Below are 22,793 nucleotides of genomic sequence, written 5' to 3' on the forward strand. Positions count from 1 at the left end.
CCTGACGCCCCTGGGATGGGGAGCGGGCACTGCGGGGCGGGCGACTCCCGCGGCGCGGGCCGTCCAAGTCGCACGCGCTCGGGGTCAGAGGCCCGCGGACCTCGGACAGTGAATGAGCGACGCGACGGTGCCCCGGCCGGTGGACCGAGAACCACCCCCACCCCGCCGCCCGGGCCCAACGCGGCGCGGCTCCGGCTTTCCCGGTCCCGGGGCGGGCGGGCTGGGGGCGGGGCTGCCCGGAAGCCCCGCCCCCACCCGGCGCCGAGCGGGACCGGCGGTTCCCGGCCGCGCTGAGGTCACAAGGAGGCGGCCTGGCGCCCGAGCCGAGCGCCTGCGCCGAACGGAGCCGAGCGGAACCCAGCGAGAGGGGGACACGCGGACGCCCGCTCGGCCCCGCGCCGCCGCGGCAGGCCCGGCATGGAGGAGGAGTGCCGGGTGCTCTCCATCCAGAGCCACGTCGTCCGCGGCTACGTGGGCAACCGGGCGGCCACGTTCCCGCTGCAGGTAAGCGCCCACAGCCGGCCCGGCTTACGTAACCGGCCGGGGTCCCCGCGTGAGGGCCCGCGGCGGGGCGCCCGCCGCCGAGCCCCGTGACCTTGGCCCGGCCAGCGCTCCGCCGCTGCGGGAGCACCGGGGGCCCCTGCGCGGGGCGGGCGCCCGCCGAGCGTCAGGCCGCCGCGCGGGAGCTGTGGCGCACTCGCCACCCGCGCCCCTGCCTGCTGCGGGCGGCCGGGGGCTCCCTGCAGACGTGAGAATGCGGCGGGCTGCCTCCTGACCCTGCCCCGGGGGCGCAGGACCAGGGAGGGAAGGCAGGTGTTTGCAGTGCTCACCTGCTGGGAGGGGGAGGAGCGAGCTCGCGGACTCTGGCTCCCGGGGGGCCAGGGTGGGTCCCAGCTTCTGGGAGGTGGTCGCCAGAGAGGCGGGTGGGGCAGAGAAGGCCTCCCTGCAAGGGTTGGCTCTGAAGAAGAAAAGCCCAGAGACCGATTCAGGCCCGTACCCTTTTGGCTTTAGAAGCTGCGTTTCAAATGTTTTATAGCCTCTACTTAATGGTGGGCTTCCCTCCCTCCTCTCCTGCCGGTCCTTAATGGGTCTCCCAGGCCAGGTACCCACTGCTTCCTGCTGCAGCCCCAAGGTTATGGCTGGATGGCCCTTGGAGGGGCAGAAGGAGGCCTGGATGCGGTGGGCATGAAAGCCAGAGGCCAGAGGCAATACCAGGGTGATGGGCACTTCCCTGCCTTGTCTGCCCAGCAGGAGTGCTGGGTGGCCACGGCAAGGTCGTGGCTCTCCTGGACTAGCCACCTTTGGTCTGTTGTCCCTGGCCTGCACCCTCCGGGGCAGGAAGCAGGTGTGGCTGGGCCACTGCGTGCCCCTTGCTCCTTGGAGTAGGGTGGATTGTGCGGGCAGGGTCACTGGAGTGGTCCTGTGCTTGGGGAGAAAGGTGCAGGGTCTCTGAAGCAGGGGCCCACCTGGAAGGCAGGACCAGGCAGGGCTCTTGAGAACAGCTTCAGCCTGCTGTCCCAGTGGTAGGAGCAGCCCTCGCCCTTCTTGGCCAGGGAGCCATGGGAGCTGCCCTTGGCAGAGGTGTGCAGGGCCCCTGCTGGCTTCCCTGTGTCCTGTGCCCAGTCCCTCCTCCCTGTCCATCCACACCCACTCTCCTCTTTCTCCCTGCACTGGGCACACCGTTCCCCTCCTCGGCTCACCTGGGTCCTCCAGGGATGCACCCTTGTTCCTTCCAGGCATGTTCTGAACTTCCACACCAAAGTGCCTCTTAAGGTTGAGCTACGGTTCTTACCTGGGGTTTCGCTAGTGCCTGGCATCCTTACCTGTGTGCTGGGGCTGTGGGACACAGGCTGGGGGCAAGGGTGATGGTCATGTCATCTCCTTCTACCTGTCGTGGGGCGTGGAGGGGCTCTTGCCTCTGATTTGACCCATCCCGGCACTTCCTTCTAGGGTTGTGAGGCCCAGGAGGAGTATGGCAGGGTAGTCTCCGAAGGCAGGGGGCCATCTTCCACACTGAGCTCAGTTGCTTCATCTGTAGAATGGGCATGATGCCTACTCCCAAGTTGTTTTAGGGCCAGGGGAGATGGGTGTGTGAACATCTCTTGGAGTTGCTGGCTACTGAATGAGGTGGGTCGGCATGCCCGGGGCGCTGTGCTCACCCACCACCATGCAGGAGGACCAGACAGGAAGGTAGGGCTGGGTGGCACGTAAGTGTGCCTGGGGCATCTTGTGGAGACTGGGACCTCTGCCAGGAGGGGATGTGGGTTGGGTTTTCAGTTACTTATCTATGTGTGTTTTTTGCCCTAATTTCCTCCTCTTTCTCCTAATTACCAGAATAAGATACAGGGTCGGGGGATGGAGAGGGCTGAGGAGGGGAGAAGGCCAGGGGTGGTGGTCCTCCAAACATGCTCGCCCCAAGCTGGACCCCAAACAGGGCAATGTCCGTGTGTTCGGGCGGCTGTAACAAAGTACCGCAGGCCGGGCAGCTCAAACAGCAGGTGTTTACGGTCCCTCAGTTCTGGAGGCTGGAGTCCAAGATCAAGGTGTCAGCACGGCGGTGTCTGCGTGGCGTGTGGATGCTGTGTTCACCTGGTTCCTCTGTGTGTGTCTGTGACCTGATCTCATAGGGACACCGGTCAGATTGCATCGGAGCACCTGGTGACCTTGTTCTACCTTAATTACCTCTTTAAAGATCCTGTCTTCAAATACAGTCACATTCTGAGGTGCTGGGGGCCAGGGTTTCAACATAGGAATTTGGGGAACACAATTCAGCCCACAAAGAGAACAATTTCCAGAAATTTCTTAGTTCACTGGACACACTTAGTGCTTCCTTGAGCAGAGTCTAGATTTCTTATCAGCCTGCAAATGCTTGTTTTGGCCCCGGTTGCTTAGCTCTGGGAGGATCAAACAGTTAATACTGCAGGGTGCTCCACAGGGTCCCATGTGGGCGTTTTGCTCCCCACCCCTCCACCCCCATCTGTGCACCTCTGGAGCAGAGCCAGGCAGTGAGAGGGGTGGGGATGGCTGCCGAATGACCTCGGACCAGCCTTAGCGCAGGACGGGCTGGGTTGGACAGAGCCCGGAATAGGCTTGGAGGCCCGCACTTGCACGTTCCAGCAGGGGTCCTGAAGGGAATCATCCTGGATCGCCCAGAGTTGTGCTCAGTGGGGAGTATGTTCTCAATTTGGCCGATCCGGTAGAGCTGGACTAAGGCATGCTTGTGCACGCAGCTGAGTGTGGGAAGAGAACTTAGCAAGGGCAGCAGGAGGTGGGCCCTGGCTGGGCCCCACAGATTTGGAGAGACCGGAGAAGCCCCTGTGGGCACTGGCCCACTGTCCCTTTGTCTTGGAGTTCGGCTCAGGGACGGGGCGCTGCCGGCTGAGGCTTTCCAAGCCTCATGTGCACAGTGAGAACAGTACTCCTGGCAGTCAGCGGGGGCCCGGCTCCCGGGGCACTGCCCAGACGGAGCTCTGCCGGGGGTGCCGGGGGGCCCGTTCCTGGGGTGCTCCCGCCGCTCCACCGTGAGTGTGTCTGTGGCGCAGACGTGTGCTGGCTGGAGGCCTGCGAGGCTGGGCTTCAGGGCCCTGGTTCCCAAACTGCTTCTTGCCAGGTCCCCAAAGCGCACTGCTTGCCGTCTCAGGCAGGCAGCCCATGAGCAGCCGCCCTCCCTGGGCAGAGAAAAATGTCAGATGAAACACAGAGGAGCAGAACCTTGACCCTGTTTTTGAATTTTGTTTTCAGGCCGAGTCCAAAGTATATTCTAGTGACTGGTGACAGAGGAAGTAGAACGTCGGGCGGGATGACCCCATGTTTGCAGAGCAAGGAGAGTAAGGGCATGGTCTTCATGGCCCTGTCCGTGGAGAGAGGGCTGCCAGGTCAAGGCCAGACAGGCCGACGATGCGTCGGGGGCGCCTCCCTGTGCACGGCTGGGCCTTCCTGCTGCTCTGGCCTTAGATTCTGGGGCCGGGAAAGAGCAGGGAAGGGTGAGGTGGGGTGAGATGAAGTGCAGCCCGGCGCCTGTTGCCTCCCACACCAGACACTGGTGGGACTGCCTCCTCTCGGAAATTGGAAACCTAACGTTCTCCCGGGCCGGGAGGTGCGGTCCGAGCGAGCTGGCTGCGTGTGTGTCGGCACGTTGGATCGGCAGCGCCTGCCGTGGGGAGCGGAGGTCCCGGAACCCCCCAGGCAGCCGCACCACCTGCTTCTGAGCTATCGTGGTGAAGGTACAGCAGATCTGCCATCCGTGGGGTGGTGTGAGTGTCCCGGGGCCACTCTCCCAAGTGTTGCAGACTGGGGGGATTAAAACCACAGAGATCCTCTCGCCGCGCTGGGGGCCAGAAGCTGAAGTCAGGGTGTTGGTGGAGCCGCATGTCATCTGAGGGCTCCAGGGGAGGAGCCTTCCTTGCCATGGACAGGTGGGATCTCTGTGCTGGGCTGGGGGCATCACTGGAGGGTCACAGTGGAGAGGTGCAGCCTTGAAAGGTCACCTCCAGTAGCCTTGAGAATCTGACTTGGGCTTTTGCCTAAAACCCACTTAAATCCCATGTCAGGATCTCCGTGGCGGTATGGGGGTGGCGGGGAGTCGTTTATTTCCAGCTTTTCACTTTCAAGAACCCCTGGAGCCTCAAGGTGGCCTTCTTCAGAGGAAGATCTTTACATTTTTTCCTTAGCACTCCTAGGATAGAAGGGCCTCGTGCAGCAGAACTACATTTGGTAAGAATGTCACCCTGCCCCCTTTAAAAGACATGGTTTTTGCCTTAATGTTTTTCCTGGTGATGCCCATGTTGGCAAACAGTGCAAGACCGCTGACACATGGACATTCACATCCTTGGAGGTGGTGTGTTGGGTTTGGAACATGTCCAAGCGTGTTCTGGAATGTTCCCTTGTGCTCCAGGACACGTAGCTCTGCTTGCTTCACTTCCTGCCAGTTGTAATGATTCCTTTGCCCCAGCCTCTGGAAGTCCCCGGGCTGGTCGGGGCTGTGCCAGTCCTGCAACCTAGGTGTTGCTTTTGCTGTTTCCCCAAGAAGGTCCAGAATTGCTTAATTTCTTGATTTCCTAACTCTCTTTCTTGGTTTGGGACTAAGGTTTCTGTTCCTCTTCGCTTGTCATGGAGAAAGCAAGAACTTAATTGGTCCCATTTTCTGATCTTTTCCCTGTCGTGTCTGCATGCGTGTGCGTGCGTGTGTGTGTTGTGTGCGCTGTCCTCTGAGTGGGGCCCTGTCTCCTGTCTAAGTGACTGTCCTCACAGGGGTCTGGGGTAGCACTGTGCCCTCTGGAAGGGAGTGTGTGTCCGTGCGCAGGGGGCTTACATGACGCGGGGGCCGTCGGCTTTGTGGCTCACCGGCTTGGCCATGCCCGGGGCACACCTGCGTGGAACTTCTGAAGTAGAACCAGCCCGTTCTGCTCACACAGCTATGTGGAAGAGTGACACCGAGGAACAGAATAAATGATGGAGTTTCTCAAGAAGAAAGGAGGCAGGTGTGGGGCCCCGGGCCATGTGGTAGCATCACGTGGTTGGCCCAGGGGGGCAATGCCTCTCTTCCCTGCCCACCCAAAGCAGCCGCCCTGTTCCCTGTCCATACCAGGTGCTGCCTGGAGACCCCTTCTCTTAGGGCATTGTAGTGCAGCCCAGCCCCCAGCAGAACCCGACCGCTAGCACACGGACCCTGTGCAGGCCTGGCAGGGGGGCATGGGGTGTGCTGCGAGCAGCGTGGGGGTCCGGGGCTGTGACAGCTGAGGCGGAGGCGCACACGTGGGCAGAGGGCCGTGGGAATGCAGGTGAGCTGCAGGCCGCTTCAGGGATGGAGGGCTGTTTCCAGTAGGAGTTCCTGTTGGAGGTCAGAGGACAGTGGACGTGGGTAGAGCTGAACTGCGGGGCTGAGTAGTCACAGGAGGTGGGCAGGACAGCGGGCACTCAGCCCCGAGGCTGATCAGGATGCCCTCAGTCACATGACACTCTGGTGTCCCCTCTTTCCTAATTCTGATTTCCTGTAGAAGCAGCTCCAGGTCTTGCAAAACAAGCCATAGGGAGGATTCTTGAAGACAGTGACCCCCCTCCCCCAGAGGAACCGGGGTGATCTGGGCAGGATGTGCTGGAATATTCCAGAGCTTCCCCACTCCTGCTGTTCTGAGTGCTCTACATCCCTGCGAGGGCGGATCGCCTGCCGAGCTGCTGAGTTAATGACCGTGTCTTGCGTGGTTGTCAGCAGAGTGTGTTGATGATGCGGCAGTGAGGGGGATCTGGCTGCAGAGAACATGCGTCACCCGCCCAGGGCCCCTCCCCCTCCCCAGGGGCTGGCTGGGGAGAGGGAGCGTGCCTTGTTGTGGGGGCTGCTTGGCCAAGGCTCCGGGTTTTTTCTGAATGGGAGTGGGCTTGCTGGTGGAGCCCGAGGCCGGGGCTTTGGCCATGCCAGCCTTCATCCTGAGGCTCAGGGGATGGTGGACGCGTCCTAGGGGCTCACGGTTGGTGGGGCGCCCCAGAACCCTAAACCACCACCAAGTCCGGGTGCTGCAGCAGAGGCTGAGAAGGCAAGGATCTGCACAAGGTCTCGGGGGCTTGAGAGAAAGGTAGTCTACGTTCAGGACATCTGCTCACAGAGACATAGGGGTTTCAGAGCTTTTGCGGGGGTCAGAACGTGGGCAGCAGCTCTGCAGCCAAAATGTGGAATCATGGCGTGCTGGGACACGCAGCCGGGGGGTCTGCGGGCTGGGGTTTCACGGGTACACCTGGGGGCTGGGGGGGTGGTGAGGACCATCACGCAGGCCTGCACTAGGCGGTGCGAACAGAGATGAGGCTGCCAGCCTGGCGGTGCTGGGAGGAGGGGACTCTGCTTGGGGGCGGGGAGCAGCAAGAGTGGGTGGGGGCCGTGTTCCCCCTCCTGTGGCAAGGCTTTTCTTCAGCTGTCCTTCCTGGGCCGAACAGCATTTCTTCCTCTTTTTCTTTCTTGAATTATCTTTTGCATCTTTTCACCGTGTGCTCCTGGTGCGCTCGTAGATGTTTAAAAAGTGGGGGGTGGCGGAGGCTGATTCCTGTGTGTGTGCCCGTTTCCATGGTGACCGCACACTGCCCGGGCCGTGGAAGAGGTGTGTGCGCGGTGGCCTCCGTTATGGGGGATCCTGCCATAGTCCAGTCGCTCAGGAGTGAGCTCATCATAAGAGGTGGTCAAGTAATTAGGGAGGGCTGAGGCTAGGCGAGTTGTTACATTTGTTTTTCATATGATTCCTGTAAGTTTTGTGATTCCGGCTTTAGTAACAGTGGGGCTTTAGTGACAGTTCCACGTAAGACAGTCTTGCACTCCTTCCCTCTTCCAGAGGCTGATACCCCTTCTGCTCCCCCACCCAAACACCTGCTTCCACAGCGCACCTGTAATGAGAGTGGACTCCACGGGGTGATCTCCCTGGGGCCCCAGTCCGTGATCGCGGGAGAGTGATCCCCCTCCGCGGTGCCACCCACACTCAAATGGGGTTGTGCGGGGTGGGCACGGTCACTGGGGCTGTCTTTAGGATCCCGTGTCCCCAGGGGCTGTGGGCTCCAAGGTTCACCATGGAACGATGTGACTCTCACCCACGAGAATACACAGACAGGCAGTGCCGTCCCATAAGTTGGCCCGATACGGGGCAGTCTTGTCCATCCGCGGAGCCCACGGGGCACGAGGGACTGTTCCCATGGAATGGGACTCATGCGAAGTCTGTCCGGGGACAGGAGTTTGGATGTGCGCCGCACACAGAGCAGACGGTGAGCGTGGCTGGGGAGAACCCAGGCCACCCACCCCAACGCTCACTGTGCGTCCGGGACACTGCAATGGACTCCTGGACCAAGAATCAGTGTGTGTGGCTCCCCCCGGGGCCGGGGAAGAGGCGGGGGCAGCAGGGTTCCGTCCAGAAGTGGGGACCAGAGCAGTTATCTCCACAGAGGATTTATTAGGTATTAACCAGGCACCACTGTCCCCCGCTTTCCGGAAATTCACAGTAGCCACTTCACTTGTACAAACGGCCCACATGGCTACCTCTTTACGCTAACCGGGGGAAACCTGGAGAGGATTTTTGCTTTTATGGAAAAACCATTACTGTACCAACGCAGGCCCTTCATTAAAACGGAATGGAGCAATGTGAACTTCTGGAAAGCATGGGGTGCCCCTCACTTTCGGCTGCTTTGGCTTGCCGCAGGTTCCCGAGGGCCGCCTGCTTTCGGAAAGCGCGGGAAACCTGCATCCCGAGCCGCGGGGTCCTCGTGGAGGCACCTGCGCGCCCCCGCACCTGGCACCTTCCGGAAGCAGCTGTGCGGCCAGCGGGAAGCTGGGAGGGGCGCTGGGCCCGCAGGGGCGTGTGGGGAGGGGCTCTGCCTGGGGTGCGAGCCCACAGGGGGCCCCGCCGGTTGAGGGGTGGAGGGTGCAGCCCACTGGACGGGGCGGGGCCGCTGCGGCACCTGCTTGCTGGGTAGTCGGCCGCGCCTGCGCAGTGGCGTGCCCCGGGGGGGGGGGGGGGGGGGGGGGGGGGTGGGGGGGCTCGCGCGCCCCCGGGGGGGGGGGGGGGGGGGGCGCGGGGGCGGGGGGGGCGGGGGGGGGGGGGGGGGGGGGCGTGCGCTGAGTAATAAGCCGCGTCCGCTGCCGCAGTTGAAGTGGAGAAGCGGGCCCTGGCCCGGGGCTCAGCTCACTGTCGTTCAGGAGCGCGAAATAGGGACTTCGTTCTCCGATCGGTTTGCCAGCTTCAAAGGATTAATTATCTACACGTCCAAAAGCACTGGAGCAGCATATTTTGGCAGGGGGTTCGGGATTTGTGTCATGGTCGCTTCAGAGCTGTTTCTTTAGACTTGATGAGAATCCTAAGGGATTTGAAGCGGCGCTGGCTGAAGCTGGGGGCAGGAGTCTGTGCATCGGGCAGGCAAATCTGCAAAGGGCCGGTTTTAACTGTAGTTTAACGAGACTGGCGATTTGTATTTTATTTAAGTTCTGATAATATCCGCTTGAATATTTTGGAGAGGCTTGTTCGATAGAGATCACAGGTGTGTAGCTCAGTGAACGATCACAGAGGGAGCTCGCCTGTGGGCCCCCCCCGCCATGGGCAGCGGGGAGTGTGAGCAGCACCCAGACGTCCACTCCTCACACCCAGCTGCCCGAGCAGCCTCTCCAGACCACCAGAGCAGTGGGGCCTATCTCTGAAGGTTCAGGGGAGACTTGGAGGGTGGGCTGGGTGGTGTTGGGGTGAGTAGGGGAAGAGGCTGGGAAGTCATTGGTGTGCAGGAGAGGGAGGGGACGGCCAGGGACTGGCCACCCACGGCCCTTGGGTTCCTGTTCTCCTTGTCTCTCCCACACACCCGCCAGTCTTTCTCCTTGCATCTCTCCACCCCTCCTGCTGTCTCCTTCTCTGGCATATTCCGCGGGACACCGGCCCACCCCATGAGGCCCCTCTGTAGGAACTGAGGTTTCAGTGTCCCTGTGCCCTATGGACTATCTGTCTCCGAAGTTTGTTGAAATCTCTCACCCACGTCCCCTGTCCTGTCCTTGTGGACCAGTGTCATAAAAGGCTCCTTTGTTCTTTCTCATTTTCCTGGGGTTGGGGAGGGAGAAGAGTCCAAAAGTCAGCAGGCTGCGTGAACCCGACGGCATTTGGTTTATGGGGGTGTTAACACTGAGGCCTGCTTCCCCTCCTTCCCCTCCTTCCCCTCCTTCCCCTGGGGTCACACCCACTCTTCCATCAGCAGCTGGGCTCACAGGGCTCTGACGTCCCACACCCCCGCCGGCGGCTGTCCTGGCCCTTCTGTGGGTGCCTCCTGGTGTTCCACTGCTTGGGTGTGGCTTGTGTGGTTGGGGTCTCCCGGCGGCCCGTGGGCGGCCTCAGCTTCTCAGTCCTCAGGTGTGAACTGAGACCTGGCCGGGGTGGGAGGGAGTAGAGGGGAGGCGCCACGCCCACTGGGGTCTGGAGCAGGGGGCCAGTGAGACAGACACCAGGGGAGGTGTGGCACATGTGTCAGCAGATACTCATTAGGCCCTGCTCTGTCCCCACGTGTCCTGAAGAACAGGCTCGTGCCCTCCTGGAGCCCCCGCCCGTCCCAGGGGCAGCTGTGCGGGCATGGTGGGACTGGGAGCCACAGAGGGGGCGGGCGTGGTGGGGCTGGGGGCACTGACGAGAGGTGAGGAGACAGGATCCTTCCAGGCTGACGGGCCGGCCCCTCGCTGCCCTCACGCAGGCGGGTGCTGGCTGCTGGCATGGGCCCAGCGCCAACCCCAGAGGGAGCTGTGCAACAGACGCCTTTCTGTCGTGACATGGTTTCACATGGCTCCAGAGTCAGGGCTGGCCACGAGCCCGTTTGGACTCGAGTATCCCACAGACAGGTTGTGGTTGGAGCCCATGTGTGAGCCCCGACCCCCCCCCCCCCCGCCCCGCCTGCCTCATTCACACAGGGCTGGGGGGCACAGAAGGAAGGCCTGAGTGAGGGCAGCCCTGTGCCGATGGCCCCGGGGCCCCACCCCTTGCTCTCGTAGGGGGCCTGCCTGGTTCCCACGGGTCTGGAGGACTTGGGCAGGCCCTGGTACGCCGCTCACACTGATGAGGCTTTGGTTTGCTCCTGGGTGTTCGGGCCTCACCTTGTGGTGGCTGGCAGCTCACGGCTTTACCCTCACCCCGAGCCCCAGAGGCCTTGTGCAGTACTGGGCAGACTTCCTCAGGCAGCCGGCTCTGGGAGGGATGAGGAGGGACACAGTGGATGCTCCGAGAGCTGTCAAGGGTCCGTGTAGCAGGGCCCTGGTCCTGGGTCTGTCTGCAATGAGGCCAGCCAGGGCTAGCCGGGAAGGTCAGGTGGAAGAGGCCAGTGGGGCCTGGCAGGGACCCAGGGCCAGCGTAGGACACGAAGGCCGAGGGCTGGGCTGGGCAGCGTCCTGATGCCCACCACCTCTGACGGCCAGGGATCATGGGAAGGGCCCCACAGATAATGTGGCTCGTCCCCCAGGGGGCTCCGCAGCCGTCTTATTGCCTGAGTGAATCCATACCTGCCTGTTAAATGTGGAGAAACGGGAAAGGTGAGCAAAAGGAAAGATCGCCCTGGGATTTGCCACTTCACTGGCAAACAACTGTCCACACTGGCTTGGGGGGGAGGCATCTGGGCCGTTTGCGACATAACCTTTCTTCCCCTTCATTGAAGGAGGAGCTCTTACTTTCTATGAGCTTCCTTTTTAACCCTGTGGCACCTGGAACCTGCGTGCAGCCACCTCCCTGTGCGGTGAGGTGCGTGCCTAGCTGTGCTGCAGCCACAGGGTGGCCACCCGCCCCCCAGGCCAGGTCGGCTGGCTCCGCACTGAGGTCCCGCCTTGCAGCCAGCGGGCCGGGGCTGAAGTGACCCGGAGGCTCGAGAGCCAGGCTCCTGGGGACGGAGTGGCCAGCCGTGCCGTCCAGCAGGGAGCCCTTGGCCCTGCCCCCCCAGAGGGGTGGTGGCCTCAAACCCACGTTCTCGAAACAAAGAGGGCCTCACAGCCCTCTCTCCGTGTCTGAACAGATGGACGCCTCGCTGTCTTGCACTTCCAAGCGTTTTCGCTTGGCAGGACTTCCAAGGCTTGGCCCTCCAAGCTGGTGGCTCCCCGACATGCTTCCAAACGCAGCCCCTCACCAGACACGCATGGCTGAACCCCGCTCAGGGAGAGCCTCCTGCCTGCCCCAGGGTCCTGGCTCTCTCACACCTGGTCCTTCTCTGTCTCGCAGGTTTTGGGATTTGAGATTGACGCGCTGAACTCTGTCCAGTTCTCCAACCACACAGGTAAGGCATTGTTGGCCCGAGCAGTCACCGGAAAGCGGAGTGTGGGCCGGAGAAAGGGCCTTTAGAAATCTGGGGGCCCCACCCCTCATCTGACGGTCAGGAGGTGGAGCCGAGGGGCTGCCCGGCCCGTGAGGGGCGGAGGGGGCTGGGTTGGCCCGGCCTTGGGTGTGGATGCTGCATTTGAATCTCAGCCCGGTTGCTTGAAGCTGAGTGACCCGGGGCAGGTTGGGGGAGCCTCCCGGCACCTCAGTCTCCTCTGTGAAAGAGGGACCTGCTCCTAGCTCCTGCTGCGGGGCCGAGCCCCCTTCCAGGTGACCGCGGGCCGTGAGCGGGGCCCCGCGTGTGCACGTGCCGCTGGTCGACGGCGGAAGGAGGTCCTGATTCTCTCTGTTAAAAACCAGCGCCTCGGAAACTCACATGGTGTCGTCTGTCTCAGCTCAGGGGACACAAGGACACCTGTGCACAGAGGCTTTGAAACAGAACTGCTAACTCTGAGGCCCGTGAGGGACACTGCCCTCGGAAAGGTCCCGAGTTGTCGGGACAAGCGTCCCGAGCCCACTCCCCGCACCCCCGACCCCACGGCCTCGGGAGCTGCCTCCCCTGTGACCCCACAGTGCTGCAGAGGCAGGGGCGTGAGGCCACTCCCTTCCTGGAAACACCCCAACATCACGTCTCCTGAAGTTACTCTGAAGGCAGACAGAACCCCGGGAGCACAGAGCGTCCTGGAGAGCGCCGGCAGGGTGTGCGGTGGGTGCCTGGGCCTCAGCCCGCACGCTTAGGAAGGATAACCTGAAGCTCGCTGGTGTGGCTTTTCTCGGAAGGGATGGGATATCGTGAGTCATGAACTGAGGGGAAGAATGACGTTTGGGATTCAGAAGAAAACAGTTCTCACCGAAAGCCCTTCCCTGCTTTTGCTTTGCCGAGGGTTCTTGCTGAGAAATTTGGAGAAGCCCTAAGAAGTTTAAGTCGATTCGGCGAACTTCCCTGAATCCCACAGGTTCTATTGGCTGTTTTAACCACCTTCCTTTTTGTTTGTTTAAGTAAATGAGCCAAACTGGCTTGGCCACTAAATGTTGGCATTAACTTCATTGCTAAATATCACATGGTGCTGTAATCAGCATCGGTTCAGTAGAAGCCAAGAAACTGCCACTGCGCTTTGCACAGATCCCAGGCTGAGGGAGGGGGCCTCGGGGGGCTTCAGGAGCACGCAGCTGCCTTCTGGGCTCCCACAGAGCCTCTTCAGTTGGTGGTGGACCGACCATCCCGAGGGGTCCTCTGACCCTGACCCAGAAGGGGTGGATGAAGACCAGACCCCCGAGTGTGTGGAGCCCATGCAGGTGCAGGGGTAGTTAGGGCCAGAAGGGGATGGGGGCTTCCCGTCCAGTGGGGCCTACTCCTGCGGTTCCTGGCAGGGCCCCCACCCCAGCCTCTGGATGCCATGCAGTGCCTGCCTGGTCAGGGGACCCCTCAGGCAGTTCCCGGCCGGCAGTGACCCCGAGCACCCCCACTAGGGCTCAACAGGGCTGTCTATGCAGCCTGATCCCGAATCTCAGGGGGTCAGTCCTGGGCTTTGGACCCGGAAGTATTTAGGGTCTTTTTTTTTTTTTTTTATCTTTCTCTCTCTTTTTTTTTTCTAAAGATAGATGAAGAGTGTGCTTGTGAAGTCAGGGGGCGGGGCAGAGGGAGAGGAGAGAATCCTTTTTTTTTTTTTTTTTTTTTATTTTATTTTATTTTTTTTTAAGATTTTATTTATTTATCAGAGAGAGAGAGACAGAGGCAGGCAGAGGGAGAAGCAGGCTCCTTGCTGAGCAAGGAGCCCGATGTGGGACTCGATCCCAGGACCCTGGGATCATGACCTGAGCTGAAGGCAGAGGCTTAACCGACTGAGCCACCCAGGCGTCCCTCCTTTTTTTTTTTTTAAAGATTTTAAGATTTTATATATTTATTTGAGAGAGAGCACAAGCAGGGGGAGGGGCAGAGGGAGAGAGAGAGAAGACTCCCCGCTGAGCACAGAGCCTGACACGGGGCTCGATCTCAACCCTGAGACCATGACCTGAGCCGAAATCAAGAGTTGGATGCTCAACCAACAGACTGGGTGCCCCGGTTTTTACCTTTTTATTTAATTTTTATTTTTTAAATTTTTTAAATAGATTTTATTTATTTATTGAGCGTGAGCAGAGGTAGAGGGAGAGAGAATCTCAAGCAGACTCCCCACTGAGTGCAGAGCCCGACGAGGGGCTCGATCCCATGACCCTGAGATCATGACCTGAACCGAAACCACGAGCCACTTCCAACTGCACCACCCAGGCGCCCCATTGCCTCTTTGTAAAAAGAACCGGGAGCACTCACTGTGAACAAGTACCCATTAAGGCCTGTGTATGCGGGGAGAAAGTCACTGCACCACTTGTCCCCATCCGTGAGCGTCCTTGCCCAGCACTGTGCTGCTCCGGCTGTCTGGCCAAGGCCTCGCTGTTGTGCTGTTCCCACCATGTGGTCCTACTGTGTGCTCGGTGCTTGGCTCACACCGCGCGTGACTGGCCAAGACATTTCAACCACATGCCGTCTTACCCTGCTCAACGAGCGGTCCTGTGGATTGCATGCGGGGACCCCTGAGCAATGCCTGGTCACTGCAGAGGCCTCTGAATGTGGCCGCCCACACTGCTTGTTTCCTGGGGTCGGGCCCGTGTAGGGGCACTTCCAGCAGCTCTGTTCCCAAGTACACAGTCCTGCGAGCTGTGATCCGCTCTTCCAGGTCAGAAAGCCCTTCTTGCTTTATTTTTTAAATTTTTTTTAAAGATTTTATTTATTTGAGGGGGAGAGAGAGAGAGAGCACACACAAGCAGGGGGAGCAGCAGAGGGAGAGGGAGAAGCAGGCTCCCCACTGAGCAGGGAGCCTGATGCGGGACTCGATCCCAGGACCCCGGATCATGACCTGAGCTGAAGGCAGACGCCTAATTGACTGAGCCACCCAGGCTCCCCTGACCTTTTTTTAAACAACACCTTTCTTATGATATTTATGTGCCATCAAGTTAATTCACCTGGTGAAGTGTGTAATTTGGTGGTTGTAGTACACTCACAGAGGGAACATTTTCACTGCTCCAGGAAACTGTACCAGAGTAACTCCCTGATCCTCACCATTGCCCCTCCTCCTGGCCGCTGGACCACTCATCTCTCATTCTCCTCGGATTTGCCCATTCTGGAGATTTCGTATAAACAGAATCATATGATAGGTGACCTTTGGTGTCTGACTTCTTCCACTGAGCCTCATGTTCTCCAGGCTCATCCGTGTGGTAGAGTGTTCCCGTGTGTCACTCCTGGTCATCGCTGAGTAATAGTCCGTCACAGTATGGACAGACCACACTTTGCTTCTCTGTCCATTTGTTGATGGGCACGGGTTTATGAATCATGGCTGTTAGGGATGCTGCTGGGGGCACCCGGGTGGCTCAGTCGGTTGAGCATCTGAGTCTTGATTTTGGCTCAGGCCATGATCTCAGGGTCGTGAGATTGAGCCCCACGTCGGGCTCTGCACTCAGCACAGAGTCCACTTGAGATTCTCTCCCTCTGCCCCTCCCCCCCTCAAATAAACAAACAAATCTTTGGAAACAATGAATGCTGCTGTTGTGAACATCTTTGTGCACACGTTAGTGTTCTCCCGGTGGATAGACCCAGGAGCACACTTGCTGGATCGGATAGTAACTCTGTGTTTGATCGTGTGAACGACTGCCAGACTGTTCTCCACGCTGGCTGCGTCACATTTCGCCCTACCTCGAAGTCTAAGAGCTCATCCTCTTCAGGACATCCTGTTTGACTTGTCTTTGTCTTTTGCATTCTAGCCAGCCTAGTGGTGCGAACGGAATCTGTTAAAAAATGAAATTCAACCAAGTAAATTTGCAGATCTAATTGGTTTTGTTAAATGATTCATGAGTTGGGCAGCATCCCATCTGGCAAGTGGAGGGGAGCTCCGTGAGCTGAACCGAAGAGAGGGTTTTATTTATTTATTTATTTTATTTTTTAAAGATTTTATCCGTTTATTTGACAGAGAAAGACACAGCGAGAGAGAGAGAACACAAGCAGGGGGAGTGGGAGAGGGAGAAGCAGGCTTCCCGCCGAGCAGGGAGCCCGATGTGGGGCTCGATCCCAGGACCCTGGGATCATGACCTGAGCCGACACCAAGAGTCAGAGGTTCAACCGACAGCACCACCCAGGCGCCCCTGAAAGAAAGGTTTTTAAAGGCAGAGAGAGCATTAAAAAAAAAAGAAGAAGAAAAGAATGTACTAGCAGGGAATATCTTACTTGGGCAAGACTGCCCCTCTAAGGGGAGCAGGGAGGTCTATCAGCCAGTTTCCCAGGGTTTAAACTGCACTTAGCTTCAGTATTAAGTCTTGGTTTACCGACTTGGGGTCTTCACGTAAGTGACACCATTTGGGGCCTGTTTCTTCTAACAGAGCTCATTGTGGTTCGAGTCAGAAATGGCTGTAGATCAGGGCACCTGGGTGGCTCAGTCGGTTAAGTGTCTGCCTTCGGCTCAGGTCATGATCCCAGGGTCCTGGGATCGAGTCCCGCATGGGGCCCCCTGCTCAGCAGGAAGCCTGCTTCTCCCTCTCCCTCTGCTACTCCCCCTGTTTGTGCTCTCTCTCTGTCAAATAAATAAATAAAATCTTTAAAAAAAAGGAAAAAAAGGCCATAGATTGAGGCCGGAGAGGCTCCATCCTGGGTGAGCAGGCTTTCCGGTGTAGGGCTGGCACACTTTCCCTGTTAAGGGCCAGATAATAACTACCTGGGGCTTGGCACCTTCTGTGTCCTCGCGGCGTGAAAGCAGCCAGAGACCACATGTAAAGGACAGGACGCAGCTAAGGTCCAAGAAAACTGGAGCTTTATTAACAGACACTGAAAATGGAATTTCATAGAATTCTCACAAGTCATAAAGTATTACTCGTTTTTTTCCCAACCATGTGGAAACGTAAAAACTCCTTCTCAGCTTGGAGGCCATGCAAAAAGCATGCAGCAGGCCAGGTTAGGCTCACGGGGCCTGGTTTGTTGACCCCTACTCTGGGTCCGCGTTTCTCGGGTTTGCTGTGGATAAGAATAGGCTGGGGCCGGGGCGCCTGGGTGGCTCAGTCGTTAAGCGTCTGCCTTCGGCTCAGGTCACGATCCCAGGGTCCTGGGATCAAGCCCCACATCGGGCTCCCTGCTCGGCGGGAAGCCTGCTTCTCCCTCTCCCACTCCCCCTGCTTGTGTTCCCTCTCTTGCTGTGTCTCTCTCTGTCAAATAAATAAATAAAATCTTAAAAAAAAAAAAAAAAGAATAGGCTGGGGCCTTGCTAAACCCGAGTGCCGGGCCCACCCCCAAAGACGGACTCACCTGGCTGGGCCTGGGCCCGAGAATCTGCATTTCAGATGAGCTCCCAGGGGTGCTGGTGCTGCCAGTCTGAGAGACCCCGCTGGGGAGAGGAAGGGTGATGTGCTTTGGAGGAGGGAGGCTTTGGGAGCTCAAGGGTCAGAGGGACATTCCTAGGGGTTAAGGATAGCCACAGTGTGCCAGGGGCCCCCAGGACCACCCCCAGACCTGGCAATTTGCTAGGGGACCTCCCAGGACTCAGCAGGAGCTAAATCAGCCCAGGGCAAGAGCTGGTGGGGAGAAGTGAGGCACCAGGCCCACACTCCAGAGCCACCAAGTTTTCATGGGTGAGCTGCGGGGTGTCTGTGGTGTGGCCCCAGCCCTCAGCCTCGTGGGCAGGGGTCCTCCTACGTGGCAGGGGGGTCCCCTAGGAGTCCCGTTGGCAGCATGCTCACTGCCTGTGTGCCTGGAGCGAGCACGGCACCCCGGGCACCTGGTAGGGCCGAGAACCCAGGTCACATCTGGCTCTTGGTCAGAGCTTGACCCGAGACCGGCTCCGGTTGCAGCGGAGTCTTGCGGGGCTGGGGTGGCGGGACGTGACGGGCCCTGCCTACCGAGCGTTCGGCCCGGATGGGGGATGTGCACAGCAGAGACTGGCAGAGCGAGCCCCCCACACACCCCACGCACCCCACAATTCAGGGAGAAGGCACACAGCTGCGTCTGGTGTGTCAGCACGCCAGCTTGGAGAGCTGAGCGTCCTTGTGGCGCCGGATCGGCTCCGGAGAGTGCGGGCGGTGGGAGGGGGACCCCTGGTGTCAGCAGGAAGAACTCCGGGGGCATATGAGCCAGGGGTGTTTGGGGGGGTCTCTGAGGCTGATGGTGTCAGGGCAGGGAGCCGCTGAAGCCCGGCATCTCGGGCCTCGCATCAGCCCCCGGGGAGAGCGCTGTCCCCTGGCGTCATCGAGCGATTGGGCCGCGGTGGGCCGTTGGGTGTCGGGCCTGGACGTTCTGCTCTCCCCACAGGCTATGCACACTGGAAGGGTCAAGTGCTGAACTCAGATGAGCTCCACGAGCTCTACGAGGGGCTGAAGCTGAACAGCGTGAATAAATATGACTACGTGCTCACGGGTGAGTCCGCGGGAGCTGGGCGCTGGTCCCTGTGTGCCTCGCTCTAGCGGGGGGTGGGCGCGGCCCTGGTCCCGGCCGCCTTCAAGGACGGATGGCCTTTGCCACCCGAGTGACCGCCAGGCCCCCGTAGCAGGACCTTGGGGGTCCCGGCCACATGGCGCTCACTCAGATGGGCCACGCTGTGTCACCACACTCCTGGGGCCATGTGGGGGACACGTGGGGATGAAAACACCTAGGTCAGCCACCTACTGCCACCTGCTGCCTTGGTTCCTTAGTCAAGTTTATGGTAAAAATATATATTTGTATTTATCTACGTAGTTAGAAGGGAACACGCTTATTGAAAATGGAAAAGACAACAGGGAAAGTGTTCCTTGTACACCTCTCACTCACAGCTTCTTCCATTCACTTAACACTTTTGGGAAATGCCTGGTGTCCCCTCAATGACTACAGACATTGGGGACACTTTGCGCCCTGCCCACCGTTCTCTGGAGCAGAATGGTTCTGGTGGCGCTTTCTCCTTGGGCGTGGTCAGTTGCTGTGAGCCTTCTGTTTTATGAGGGTTGCCCGGATTTCCCTCCCGAAGGTTACACGAGGGACAAGTCCTTCCTGGCCTCGGTGGTGGACATCGTGCAGGAGCTGAAGAAGCAGAACTCCAAGCTGGTGTATGGTGGGTGCTGGGCCATCACCTCCTCGGGCAGGGTGGACCTGCGGCCCTTGAATGGGTGGCTTGGCCTCCTTCCTTCTGGCGCCCCTCCTTCCCATTCTACCTCCCCCAGCCTGTAAGCTTTGAATGTGCTGGGCCTGCAGGGGTGTGTGCCTTCAGGGCTCTGGAAAGGCTTCAGGACGTCTTCACAGTGACCCTGGCGCCTGTGGGGACAGTTAAAGAGAAGTGGGTTGCATACGTGTGGTAATCCGTGTCCGCATGTGAAGGCTGGAGAGGCCAGACCCTGCGGTTGGGGTGTGTGTGGCCACTGTTGGCCCTAGAGAGGGCGGCGGAGGGTGTGGATGTCCCGGTGGGGCCTGTCTAGTGAGGGTGGACATGCCAGGTGGGGCCCAGCTGTGGAGGGCGAGGCTGGGGCGCGTGCCAGGCCTGTCTGTCCCTAGCCCCAGGCGGCCACACCAGCCCCTCGGGTGTCTGCCACCCAAAGGCCTCTCCTGCTAAGAGACATGGAAGATTCGGGTTACTGTCTCCCCCTGGGACTCAGACGTGCACATTCAGGGCTCTGCAGGGCCCTCCCACGTATGTGACACTTCCTACATCCAGGAGGGAACTCCAGTGGCCTGACGTGGGGGCCCCACCATCGAGAGCAGGAGCCGGGTTTGGGGGGCCCACGCTGCGCAGCCCCTTCCATCAGAGGCTCTGTGCAGCACCTGTGTGTTCTTGTCACTTCAGCCATGCAGACTGGGCCTTCCCTGGGGTGCAGGTGTCCCAGGGGCAGAGGCCAGTCCCCACCCTCAGCTGGCCTGATGCCCAAAGGGAACGAGCTTGTATGGGGACAGGCGACACTGGCCTCAGCCAGGAGGAGCGAATGGGACTGCTCTTCTGTGTCCCTCTCTCAAAAAAGGTGCAAATGATGGTCAGATAGAAATCAGAGCACTCAGTCGTCTCGGACGACAAAACGCAGAACGCCAGGTGACAAGGCGACTGAAGGTAGGAGGTGCTTTTCCCACGCTGTTAGCTGCATACGTGAAATTTAACAAGGAAAAGAAGTGTTACGGGCTCTCATCCTGTGGGGTGCAGCGATTGTTAATAGATGCCCTTTGTCTCCGCAGTGTGCGACCCGGTGATGGGTGACGAATGGAATGGCCAGGGCTCCATGGTTAGTGATTTCATGCGTGTGCTTCCACACATAGGACACTGCACACGTCCTGTGTCATCCTCACCTGGAAGTAAGGGTTGGCAGACGGGGTTTCCCGTAAAGCACCAGAGAGCAGATATTTGGGGCCCTACGATCCGCTGTATCAAAAAGCAGCCCCGGGCATCTGGCTGGCTCAGTTGGTGGAGCAGTGTGCGGCTCTTGATCTCAGGGTCATGAGTTCGAGCCCCATGTTGGGTGTAGAGATGACTTAAAAATAAAATTTTCAAGGAAAAAAAAAAAAAGCCACAGTTTGCAAAGGAAGAGACATGGCCATTTCCTAATAAAATTTTACGTATGGACACTGAAATTTGAATTTCCTATAACTTCAGTGTCACAAACGTTATTTTTTTACCTTCCCCCCAACCACATAAGAGCAGACGGGCCGTAGCTTCCCGCCCCTGACGTCATGTAGAGCAGGGGACGCCATCCAGTGAGGGGGGCGGAAATCCACGGGCAAGGATCACCCCCTGGCTCCCAGAGAGACCCAGACCGGGAGGGTTGGCGGGGGTCAGCCCATGCCAGCTGCGCAGCGCCCTGTTGCGGGCCCCCACCCGGACCACGGGGCTCCTCGGCAAACATGCCCTCCTCTGTGTGCGTCAGCCTGTGTCCCCTGTCGCCCCTTCCCTTCAGTACGTTCCAGAGGATCTCCTTCCCGTTTACAAAGAGAAGGTTGTGCCGGTTGCAGACATTATAACCCCCAACCAGTTTGAGGCTGAGTAAGTAATCTGAAACCACGAAAGCTTTCACACCTCCTCACGGGGCTTGCCGGTCAGGAAGGGCCTGCCTCAGAGCAGAGCAGAGATCTGGCAGCAGGGTGGGGGACAGGCCATTCTGCCTGGGGGTGCCCTGGCCCGACAACAGCAGCAGGTGGTCATTTCACCCCAAGTCCTGTGATCGCGCTGACCCCTAGCCATTTTCCTGAGCAGCAAGAGCCTTTGGGGACAGAAAGTGGAGGAGCTGAGGGCACATGTGGGTGACACAGGCCACGGGTTGGAGAGCCCATGCCAGCTGATGCAGGGGACCATCCTGGTACTCCAAAATCCACATCCCAAATCTCTACATGGGATTAAAAGGAGTCAGCCGGGCCCTCGTGGTAGCGAGCTTCAGAGGGCTTTTCTCGGACTGCGGGGCCACCTGATGAAGAACCAGTGCGGGGGGTAGGGGTGGGTAATGAGCAGTGCCTGGTGCCGTGGGGTGTGTAACTGAGCGTCCACATGGGTTCATCTCTGCCACAGTGCAGTTTCTTGGACCATCAGTGGGGTCCCCCCTGTCTCTGAGGCTGCCTTTTGAAGGAGGGGTGGGTGGGGTGCCTGGACTCCTAGGGACCTGGGGTCCCCAACCTGGCCCGTCCATCCTGGAGGATGGCAGCTCACCCCAAGGACCCTGAACCCTTGGTGGACCTGTGTGAGAGCGGTATGTTAACCACTTGCAGTTTGCAGTTTGCATTTTGACTTTCAGTGGACGTCGGTCACTCCCATGGGCCACTGAGGGGCCATGTGCTGCTGTCCCTCGCTGTGGTTAAATTTTACTCTTGGCTGGTCCTTAGCCACGTCGCGGTGGCGACCAGGTCTGTGATGGCCAGCAGACACTGAGCTCCTGCGGGGATGGGAGCGGGTTACAGTGCCACAGGAGCTCTGGGGACGTTTCCAGCAGGACCCAGAGACGCAAGGTCTCACCTGTGCCCACCTGTCTTACAGGTTACTGAGCGGCAGGAAGATCCACAGTCAAGAAGAAGCGTTAGCGGTAAGACCTCCCGAGGCCTGGCATGGGACAAGTGGCACCGTGCGTGGTGGGGAGGGGACAGCGGTATGCCCTTGGGGGTGGCGGGTGGGCACCCCGCTGGCCAGCAGGGGCTGAGGGATGTGTTGTAAATTCCGTGGGGGCCCCGTGGTGGGCACCTGCACCTCTAACGTGCGTCCGGGTCTGGGCTGACCCGCTGCCTGCTCTGCTCATAGCAGGTGCCTGGAGGGGGGCTTCCTGGGGCAGCCGTAACAGAGTGCCGCAGACCAGCATATGAGAACAGAAGTGTCTTCTCTGTGGCCCCGGGGGCCAGGAGTCCCACATCAGGGCGTCGGGGGGACCGTTCTCGGCCTAAGTCAGTGGGGAGGAACCGTTCCTTGCCTGTCTCCCAGCTTCTGGCATCCCTGGGTTTGTAGACCCATCGCCAGGCTCTGCCTCTGTCTTAAGTGGCCTCCCGTTGGTGCGTCTGTGTCCCCCTCCCTGAGGACGCGGGGCGGATCGGATCCAGGCCCGTGCTGGTGACCGCGTCTTGACCTGCTTGCATCTGCGCAGACCCTGTTTCCAAAGCAGGAAACAGGAGACACTCCAAGGCTGTGGGCCGAGGGTCGCAGCCGTTCCTGAGCGCTCGCTCTGTGCCCGGTGCCGGGAGGCCCGCGCACCGTGACCCGTGTGTGTGCACGGGAGGCCCGCCCTCCGGACGAGCGTGCCATCGCCCCAGCCAGTGTAGACAGAGAAGACGGCCCAGAAGCCGTCTGTGCCAGGCGGGGTCCAGCAGAGACCAGCGAGAGGGCGTGTGCGCGGCTGGCACGTCGGGGTGTTGGTGTGTGCACGTGCACGTATGTGCGGTGGTGCGCTGTCTGGGCACACGTGTGCAGGTGTCTGTGTGTGCACGAAGAGGCTTGTTACAAGGTGCTGGCTTGCACCTTTGGGGCCGGGCGGGCACGTCCGGGACCCACGGGAGAGGCCTGGCGGGCACGTCCG

General features: G+C 59.6%; 1 protein-coding gene across 1 annotated transcript in view; it reads left to right on the plus strand.

The window, feature by feature from the left end:
• The first annotated feature begins 263 nt into the window (after positions 1-263).
• Positions 264-22,793, plus strand: part of PDXK (pyridoxal kinase) — a 29,049-nt gene continuing 6,519 nt past the window's right edge. Inside the window, exons 1-7 of the mRNA XM_032392527.1 lie at positions 264-504; positions 11,694-11,748; positions 18,109-18,213; positions 18,797-18,880; positions 19,987-20,033; positions 20,703-20,788; positions 21,770-21,815. Coding sequence (XP_032248418.1) covers positions 418-504; positions 11,694-11,748; positions 18,109-18,213; positions 18,797-18,880; positions 19,987-20,033; positions 20,703-20,788; positions 21,770-21,815 — 510 coding nt within the window. The 5' untranslated portion in view covers positions 264-417. The remainder of the gene's footprint in view (positions 505-11,693; positions 11,749-18,108; positions 18,214-18,796; positions 18,881-19,986; positions 20,034-20,702; positions 20,789-21,769; positions 21,816-22,793) is intronic.

Source organism: Phoca vitulina, unplaced genomic scaffold (genome assembly GCF_004348235.1).
Source record: "Phoca vitulina isolate PV1807 unplaced genomic scaffold, GSC_HSeal_1.0 scaffold68, whole genome shotgun sequence".
Lineage (NCBI taxonomy): Eukaryota > Metazoa > Chordata > Mammalia > Carnivora > Phocidae > Phoca > Phoca vitulina.